The sequence below is a fragment of the Akebia trifoliata genome, chromosome 2, assembly GCF_017979445.1.
Source record: "Akebia trifoliata isolate Shusen 1 chromosome 2, ASM1797944v1, whole genome shotgun sequence".
Classification (NCBI taxonomy): Eukaryota; Viridiplantae; Streptophyta; class Magnoliopsida; order Ranunculales; family Lardizabalaceae; genus Akebia; species Akebia trifoliata.
The window spans coordinates 11037809-11048400 of record NC_141376.1 but is presented as its reverse complement, the minus strand read 5'-3'; the positions used below and the strand labels follow the sequence as shown (position 1 = coordinate 11048400).

The 10592-nt window shown below is 34.6% G+C and overlaps 1 protein-coding gene and 1 pseudogene across 1 annotated transcript; both read left to right on the top strand.

Moving 5' to 3' along the window:
• The first annotated feature begins 332 nt into the window (after positions 1-332).
• On the top strand, positions 333-1493 carry LOC147409510 (protein PHOSPHATE-INDUCED 1-like). The gene has a single exon (XM_086429796.1). It carries the CDS (start codon positions 385-387, stop codon positions 1336-1338), a length of 954 nt encoding a protein of 317 aa, XP_086285922.1. The 5' UTR covers positions 333-384; the 3' UTR covers positions 1339-1493.
• Positions 1494-6871: 5378 nt separating this feature from the next.
• On the top strand, positions 6872-8064 carry LOC147409509 (protein PHOSPHATE-INDUCED 1-like; annotated as a pseudogene).
• Positions 8065-10592: the final 2528 nt, after the last annotated feature.

Sequence of the window (10592 nt, the reverse complement as noted above, 5' to 3'; positions counted from 1 at the left end):
CTTAAAATTTAAAAAATTAATTTTCACTATTATATTTAAATTTTAAAATTGGAAAGTTGTTCAAATCAATTTCAATGTCTTTTGTAGGAATGAGGCCAACATTACAATCCGTGTGGCCCTACAATCTTTAATAACTGTGGGCGAGTTGCATTAATGCCAGAGAGACTATTGTAGCTAAGCTGTAGTTCTCTTTAACTCCTTTGTTGGGCTGTCATAGCTGTACACAGCAATTAGAAAAGAAAACGCTTCAAACAAATACGCGTTGGAATGCCGTTGCATCTCACTCTCCCATTCTATATAAAACCTCTCTAACCTATCTCATTCCAACACACAAATTTCTTTCTCTCTCTCTCTCTCTCTCTCTCTCTCTCGATCTTGTTCAACATGACTTCCTCTGTTTCAACTCTGCTTCTACAACTCCTTTTAGTAGTGTCTCTCTTTCATTTCTCCTCTGCAGGAAGGAGACTCACCGAGTTGGTAACAGAACAACCACTTCTCCTAAAATACCACAACGGTCCTCTTCTTTCTGGCAAAATATCTATCAATCTCATCTGGTATGGTAAATTCAAGCCTTCTCAACGCGCTATCGTCTCTGATTTCCTCAATTCTCTTTATCCGTCCAAACCCCAAAACCAAAACAACCCATCTGTCTCCACTTGGTGGAAAACCACCCAAAAATACTACCATCTCTCTTCCAAAAAATCCAATTCTCTTCTTCTCTCAATGGGGAAACAAATCCTCGACGAGAACTACTCAATGGGGAAATCTCTAACAACTAAACAAATCGTGAGATTGGCAGCAAAAGGCGAGCAAACGAACGCCATTAATGTGGTTTTAACTTCTTCTGATGTAACCGTTGAAGGGTTTTGCTCGAGCAGGTGTGGAACCCATGGGTCGTCTTCTTCGAGTTCGCAGGTTAAAAACAAGAATTACAAGTTTGCTTACATCTGGGTTGGTAACTCGGAGACTCAGTGTCCAGGTCAATGCGCTTGGCCGTTTCATCAACCGATTTATGGACCACAAAGTCCACCATTGGTTGCACCCAACAACGATGTGGGTATGGATGGCATGGTTATTAACTTAGGTAGCCTTTTGGCTGGAACAGCTACGAACCCATTTGGTAACGGTTACTACCAAGGACCAGCAGAAGCGCCTCTTGAGGCTGCATCGGCATGTCCTGGTGTTTATGGGAAAGGGGCTTATCCTGGTTATGCAGGGAAATTGTTGGTAGATTCGAGCAGTGGTCGTAGCTATAATGCGCATGGTGTTAATGGGAGGAAGTACTTGTTGCCTGCTTTATTTGATCCCTCAACTTCGTCTTGTTCGACTTTGGTGTAGAAAAGAGAGATTGTCAAGATAGAACAGATATTATAACAGAGCTGTAGTGAAATTGATGTAGTTGATGACATTGTAATTCTTCAATTTATTCATTCTTTTGCTAGTAAAAAAAATAAAGATTTAGCAAATTACTTTGATTTGCCTTCATTATCGAATATTGGCTTGTATCTCCAAATTATTATTTTTTTCCCCTCTAAATATCCATTTTTGAATTTTTTAAGCATGGAATAGACAAACACAATAAATTTTGACTGGATGCTTGATTGATTCCAAGGCTTTCACCGCGGGTGGACTTCATGGTCTATGATTCTTCAACTTGTAAATTAGGGTTAGAATTTTCATAATCGACTTCTTCTTTTTTTCTTTTTTGAGGATGGTCTCCTCACCAAAGATATCATCCTCCAAAGTTACACTCCATATACTTTTGTCTTGGTTCTACTTATTTAAATTATTTAGACCTCAAAACAATAATCTTGACTTCATCCCACATAGGTCTTTTTCAATACCAACCAAATAAATTCACCAGGTATTTTTATCACATGTGGGATTTTGATAGTGGATTCTATAGGAAGAAACCCTTATTATGATCTATTATCATTATTATTTATATATAGTACTGAAGAAAATAAGATTTTAGGTTTAGAGTCCGTTTGGATAGAAAATAAATAGGAAAAAAATAATTTTTAGAAAGTAAAAAAATAATTTTCTTTTTCTTTTTAAAAAATAAGGATTTTTACTTAAAAAATTAATTTTGTAAAATAAATCCAAACAGACATTAATTTTTTAACTTTCAAAAGTCAAAAAGTTACTTTTTTTTTTGTATGTATCCAAACGAGCTCTTAACATACCTTTCTTTCAATCCTCCTCCAGGTCTTTATTTGGAGGGTTTCTCAGAGTTAGATTTTACCAGCTGGTTTTGATGGAGTTAGGGAGGTTTTTTTGCATACAAAACGTTTTACAATTCAAAGAAAAAGAAAAAAAAAAAAAAAAAAAAAGGATAGAAGGAGAAGAAATAGTTAGTCTACTATTGTATGTTACATGGGTACTTACTTGAAGGCTTGAGGTCTTCTTATTCTTAGTCTTTAAGACTCGAAATAATGGAAATGTTTTTCAGAAAATAAGGATGAGTTGAGATTTTGTGAGAATTTCTACGCTAGGATTTAATGATTGAAGCCTTGAGAGTTCCATTTTATTTAGGAAAAATTACTTTAAGGACCTTGGTAGAGGGACTTTTTCTAAATAGTCCCTTAGTTTTGGGCGATCTCTTAATTGTTCATTTAGCAAACCTTTAACAATCCCCAGACCTCATCTCACGAGTATAATGTCTTTGAAATACCAAACTACCATTTTATCATCGTTTTCACATAGTTAGGTTTTCCAACAACAATTGTGGTCATATTCAATGATCTTTGACTAGGAATGACGATTGGAGAATGATATTCTTATACTTTTGAACATTTAGATGTATTTTTTGAATTTATTTCGATGTTTCATTAAGAAAAAAGAAGAATGAAGTTGAGATTCAAATTTTTTTATGATTAAGCTATAATTTTTTTTTCCAACTATGATTTATGCATTTTGAGTGTTTCGAGGAGATTTAACTAGTATTGAATTTTAAAAAAATTTGAAAAATCTAATTCACATTTACAGTATTGAGTTCACCACTTCATGTCAAGTTCACCACTTTTTATTGTCTAGTTCACCATTTAATTATTGTCGAGTTCGATAATTTTTTACGTATGAAAATATTGTTGAACTCGACAATAATTAAATGGTGAACCACACAATAAAAAGTGGTGAACTAGACACTAAGTAGTGAGTTCAACACTATGAAATTAAATGTTGAACTAAACAATAAAAAGAGGTGAGTTTAACACTAAGTAATTAAATGTTTAACTAAACACTAAAAAGTGGTGAACTCGACACAAAGTGATGAGTTCAATAATAGAAAGTGTTGTACTTGACGCTGCAATGTGAACCAGATTTTTAATTTTTTCAAATTCAATACTTGGTACATCTCCTCAAAATACCCAGCATGCATAAATCATCGTTGCAAATCAAAAGTTATGATGTAATCATTAAAAATTTTAGAATTTCAACTTCGTTCTTCATTTTTCTTAATGAAACATTGAAATAAATCAAGAAAATGTGTTTAAATGTTCAAAAGTAGGAGAATATCATTCTCCATTTGTCATTCATGATCAAAGATTATCCGAAATGATCACAATCACCGTTGGAAAACCTAACTCTGTGAAGAAGATGATAAAAATGTAGTTTGGATATTTCAAAGACATTATACACGTGAGATGAGGTCTAGAACTGTTAAGAAAAGAAAAGTTTACTAAATGGACTATTAAGAGACTGCCCTATACTTAGAGACTATTTAGAAAAAAGCCTCTCTGTCAAGGTCCTTTAAGTAATTTTCTTATTTATTTATAGATTTCTTGAAAGAACTTGGAGGACATTGGCCTAGATATCTCATTTTTCAACTTATGTTTATAGAATGCCAATAAGATTTTCTAACTACTCTAATAATAGGTTAAAACTAGTAATTTATCCCATGTTCCTAATTCAGTAATTATGTTGACCCAGAGGTTAGTGAGGTAATTTACCAGCAAAGCTCATTATTTGATCAAATTTAGGGATGCAAAGGTCCACATATCTAAAGTTCAATTTATTTGCATTTGAAACCAAGGGATAAATATTAATTTTCTTTACAGAGGTGGGGGACAAAGGGGTAATTTCAAAAGAGCCCGACTAGCCTTACTAAGTTAATAAGGATTTCACCCTTATTGAGGTCCTTGGGCTCACTTTGTGGCATCTACAAATATGGTCCAATTCTTCAACGTTGTAGAAGACAATTCTATGAGATTTGAACAAATAAATCCAAAAAAAAGTTAGTTTTACTATCGAGTCTCAATTTTAAGTTTGGGAGTTTTGTGGAAATTCGGTAGCCTTCCATTTTCAAGACCTTAGATCAAGTTCAAAATAATTTTTTTTTTATCTAAGTTTTGTCTGTGAAACTTAGAGGGCTATGGTGTTGGATTGCTGATGTAGTAATCCATTTGAGCCAAACGATCCTCAGTAAGGCTTAAAATCTTTACCAAGCACAAAGGTGATTCTAGGTTACCTCTATCAACTTTGCTTTGCTGCTCTGTCGAATGCTCATTGCCCCTTCGTCGTTTGATGGCACCGGTGTGGTACTTGCCAAGAATCCTCTGATGCCCAAGTTAGATTAGAAGAATAGGTAAGTTGATTCTTTAGTTTTTGGAAGGAATAAATATCACTTTTCCTTCGATTTCTCTCCCTCTTAAAGGATTTCCCTTACAATAGGAAGTCCCTCCTTGATGCCTTCAAACTCAGGATCTAATCATGGAAATCCCTTATCCAAAAGGAAACACTGAATTAGAGTTACTTTGTTAAACACTGTTGGATTCTTGGGATTTATCCTTTGAGGAAGCCAAAGGATAGACTGAGAGATATGCATGCTTTCCACCTTTCCTTTGTTCTATTGTTAAAGCAGGCATATCTCTTTACCCTGACCTACAACCAAGCAAGACTAGACTGTTGATCTGATCTGGGTATCACTTACTAGTAGCAAAGCCTTCTCTAATCTGCTCTACTCTTCAATAGGATTTGGACACATGTAAGGCCTAGATGAATTACAGCCTTAGGATATTTTATTTTGGGTCTCAAATAATACCAAGTAGCAAGAAGCCTAACAAACTAAAATTTGAGTGCGATGTGGAAGTGGGGACAAAAATTGTAACAAACTTTGTTTCATTCTAGTCTTGAGGATGGAACAGCATCTTATCCACTACATTGGAGGCGTACCATAATGGACTGGTCTGATCTATCATAATGGATTTAAGTCCTATCATGGACTTTTGATTGGGTCTAGTCCTTGAATGGCCATTTGATCATGCATTTTGACCTTTTGATTAGAGTGTTGATTTTTTAACTCAACCTGACAAGGGGACTCAAAAACTCACCGACGTGACATGGTCAAAGAACAGTAGATTATGTATCTCGGGATACACAACTGACCTGCTATCTACAGTTGTGTATCCCAAGAGTACAGTTGTGTATCTTGAGCGAAAGATTCTATGGTTCTTTGCGAATGACATGTCAGTGAGGTTTTGAGTCCAACCGTCAGATTGAGTTAAAAAATCATTAGTCTTTTGACTATGAAGGTTTGTTCTTCTTTTATAGATTTGGGCAATATGAATTGTCTTTAAGGATATTTTTATTAGTTTCTATAAGACAAAAGAACATGTTCAATGTGGTATTTCACTAACTTGAAAATGCAAAAGGGAATCTAAATTACCAGGGAGCATATCCTCTGTAGTTTGTGTTCCCTGTAGTTCTTGTGATGGAATTTGATGTAATTGACCGTCCATTTTTAGAGCCTTCATCAGACTTAAATAAAGAGAAATTTATCAAAACAGTACAATTTTCATAATTAATTACCAAAACGATAAATTGTAGCAATTAATTCGAAAATGGTAATTTTATCATTTTTGAAATTAATATTTTTTACCAAAACGGTAAAAATAGTAAAATGTAAATTTTTTTACCGAAAATACCCTTTTTTGTTTTACATATGTATTTATCATTTTAACCTTATAAATAAATTAAAATCCAACTAAATCTTTCTCTTCTTTTTAATATTCCCAACACTAAATAGAAATATGAATGAGGAGAGGATTTTTTCATAATTTTAGTCAAAAAATTAAAAAAGGGTATTTTCGATAAAAATAATTTACATTTGACTGTTTTTACTATTTTGGTAAAAAATATTAATTCCGAAAATGATAAATTATCATTTTCAGAATTAATTACTACAGTTTACCGTTTTGGTAAATAGTCAAAATGTGGTGCATGTTTTGATAAATTTGCATTAAAAAAATGTCTTTTTGTCATTTTTTTTAAAAATCTAATATATACAAGTCAGAGGTGTTAGATTTTGTTTTCAAGAAGTCAATCTCTACTACTTAAATGTCACAACAGGTTACTACAGGGAACTTTTACTAAAGAGGATCTGCTCCCAAATTACCAACAATTAAAAATAAATAAATAAAAATTAATATGATGGTCAACTTGATGTTTGATGCCAGGTAATACCGCAATAAAAAACACTTTCCTTACTAATGTAAGGAAAATTCCATGACTGATCATCATTCAGAATCCAAGATATTAAAATTTTAAAAAATAATTTTCACTATTAGATTTAAATTTTAAAGTTGGAAGGTCGTTCAATTCAATTTCAATGACTTTTGTAGTAATGTGGCGTTTTCTGGCCAACATTACAAACCGTGTGGACCCAAAATCTTTGACAAGGGTAGGAGAGTGAAATACACGGTAGCCTAACTCATGCTGTTGTATTAATGGTAGAGAGACTACTGTAGCTAAGCTGTAGTTCTCACTTTAAGTCCATAATAGCTGTATACAGAAAATAGAAAAGAGGACACTTCAAACAAATACGCGTTGGAGTGCCGTTGGAACTCACTCTCTCCTTCTATATATATAAATCCTCTCTTACACCAATCCCATCTCATTCCAACACGAATATCTCTCTCTCTCTCACAGGCTCTCGATCTTGTTCAACATGACTTCCTCCGTTTCAACTCTGTTTCTACAACTCCTTTTAGTGGTCTCTCTCTTTCATTTCTCCTTTGCTGGAAGGACACTCACCGAGTTGGTAACAGAACAACCTCTTCTCCTAAAATACCACAACGGTCCTCTTCTTTCTGGCAAAATCTCTATCAATCTCATCTGGTATGGTAAATTCATGCCCTCTCAACGCGCTATCGTCTCTGATTTCCTCAATTCTCTTTACCCTTCCAAACCCCAAAACCAAAACAACCCATCTGTCTCCACTTGGTGGGAAACCACCCAAAAATACTACCATCTCTCTTCCAATAAACCCAATTTCTTCTTCTCTCAATGGGGAACAAATCCTCGATGAGAACTACTCAATGGGTATAAATCTCTAACAAGTAAACAAATCGTGAGATTGGCAGCAAAAGGCGAGGAAAAGAATGCCATTAATGTGGTTTTAACTTCTTCTGATGTAATCGTTGAAGGGTTTTGCTCGAGCAGGTGTGGAACCCATGGGTCGTCTTCTTCGAGTTCCCAGGTTAAGAACAAGAATTACAAGTTTGCTTACATCTGGGTTGGTAACTCAGAGACTCAGTGTCCAGGTCAATGCGCTTGGCCGTTTCATCAACCGATTTATGGACCACAAAGTCCACCATTGGTTGCACCTAACAACGATGTGGGTTTGGATGGCATGGTTATTAACTTGGCTAGCCTTTTGGCTGGAACCGCTACGAACCCATTTGGTAATGGTTACTTTCAAGGACCAGCAGAAGCGCCTCTTGAGGCTGCATCAGCTTGTCCTGGTGTTTTTGGGAAAGGTGCTTACCCTGGTTACGCAGGGGAGTTGTTTGTGGATTCGAGTACTGGTGGTAGCTATAATGCGCATGGTGTTAATGGGAGGAAGTACTTGTTGCCTGCTTTGTTTGATCCCTCAACTTCTTCTTGTTCGACTTTGGTCTAAAAAAGAGAGATTTTACCTATATAACAGAGTATATTAGAAGTTAGAGATAGTAGAGAAGTAGATGTAATTGATGACCTTGGTGTAATTCTTCAATTTATTCATTCTTTTTCTGGAAATTGGAAAATAAAGTTGAGCAAATTACTTTGATTTGCTTTTAATTATTATTTATTTCTGAATTTTTCAAGCACTCGATAGGCTTAAAATAAATTAACAAGATTAAATTTCAGTTAATAATGGACACATTAATCTCCCCTTTTTACTAAATTGATTGGATAAAATAGTTGGATAATATTATTGATTGGATTCATGAATCTGGCCTTGTTAAGGGATTTGACCCGATTCAAGCTCTAAACCCACTATACGGCTCTCAATGGGTTGTGGGCACCAAGCTTGTATTTTGACAACTTTGGAAGAAAGTGCTCAGGCCTTCAAGGGCCAGCGATGTCACCTGTTGACACTGCACCTCTCTACTCACTAGTGGGATCAAAATATGGTAGAGTCCGACTAACCTTACTTAGTAAGGATTTTCACCCTTACTAAGGGTCCTTGACACACAAAAAAAACATGACGTAATGCTTCAATGTCGTAGAGGAAAAAATTTTATGAACTTCGAAAAAAACAAATTTCAGACAAATTTATTTTCATGGTTAAATTTTAATTTTAAATTTTGAAGTTTGGTGAAAGTTTAATGGCCTTCCATTTTAAAAAGAGTCGTGATAATCTGACCTATCCAGGTGGCATACTTAATCGACACCCACGACGTAATGAGAAGAAAACTTGACTATTTGACTTCATTGTTGCCGCACACCAGACTACTCAAAAAATCAAAAATAAAAAAGAAAGAAAAAACGCCCTCATAAAATTTAGATCTGATATAGACCAGCCATTTCAAACCCATTTCGTCTTCTTCCCATTTATTCCCCATCGTCTTCTTCCCTATTTCTTTGGGTCGAAATGGGTTTGAACTCCGAGGAGTTCTTTAGATCTGCATTTTGTAGAATCTGATCTGCGTTTGGTGGCTAATTTATATCAGATTTGGACGAGCGAAAAAATGTGGAAAAGAAACGAAATGGTTCTTCATATATGAATAGAGCTGAAATTTTTGCAGGTTGTGTTTTTCCCTTTTGAGTGGTCTGACATGGCAACAGTGAAGTGCCTAAGTCAAGCTTTCTTCTTACCATGTCAAGGGTGTCAACTGAATATGTCAAGTGCTTAAGTCAGGTTATCATGACTCTCATAAAAACTTTGGATCAAACCCAAAAGAAAAAAATTTATATTTTTTTGCATCTGTATCTTTCGATGAACTTGGTTTTTATTGATAATCTGTACCGAATATTTTTCACTATTGCTTCTGACTAAGAAATATTTAGGGATTATTTTAATCATTAAATAAGAAAGATAAGGACATGAGTTCTCACCCAAAGAAAGATATAAGTTTTTTTAGTTGTATCGGATTCCAACAAAAACCAAGAGTTAAAAGTAGGTTTGTCTTGCTTCTAAGTCCTCACTTCTGCTCTTTTTGGACTTCCCCCAATAAGCAAGAAGCCCCTTCTTAGGTCTTTATCAAATATCAATTTTAACTGTAAAAGCATTTATTAGCACTACAAGTGCAATAATAACTCATTGTACATGACTCAGGGGTTAGATGAGTGGTGGGAAAGGATTGGGTATGTTCCCTACGTCCTAACTTCGAGTCTTTATATATCCCACACAGTAATGTGACTATTTAAATGGTGTCACGTGACAGGATATTGGATGGGACGTGATACTCAATGATTAGTTTTGATGGATAAGATTGTCTCATGGGTTAGGCAAAAGTCCAATGGATCATGATCAGCCCGCTAGACTCAGAAATATCATGTTCCAAAAAAATTAAAAAACTCGTCATACATATTCCCATCAATGGAGCTACATGAGTCAAAAAGTTGTAGTCATTAAGTAAAAACATGTGAAAAAACGAAACAAAAAAAAGAGATGAAAATTGCATAAAATAGCATAAGAATTTACAAGGTTCAACCGAGGCCACTCCACTTCATAAAAGATCCCCTTTGATTCTACTTCTTCAAGCCCAAGCCGAAACAAGACACACAACATAACAAAACAATCATGTCACATATTATGAAATAGTACCCCAAAGCATGGAGGGTTAAGAGCATTTTCGATGCTAAGACTTGTAAACATGAACAAATAGCAGTTTTGATCGATGCTAGTGATAATTAAGTCATAGCCTTTTGTATACGTGAAAATCATGGACTGCCTATGCAAAGTAATGGAGGGACGAAAATGATTACAAGTAAATTGTGCATTAAACTTTGCTTAGTCAAGTGTTATTTTGACCAATAAACATGTTTCTAATGAGATCAATAACTCGATGATATTGAGAATCGGACTTAGTTCTATAGTATCATCTCTCGTAGACTTTACTAATTTAGGTGGCAACGTCCTACCAAGTTGAGTGAAATCTAGTACATGTCCACTTTACCTTCAATTGGTGGATCAGCTTTATTTCCATTTTTTGTTTTTTTTTTGCTTTAATTGAGATGTATTGGAATCTAGTACATGTAAACTAAAATTTGACTGTACTATGGCTTATAAAATTTTCCTTGTAATTTAATTGAAATGTGTTGAACGACTTTATAAACACACTTCCACTTTTACCATCTAACTTAATTTCTATATATGTTTTGAATTT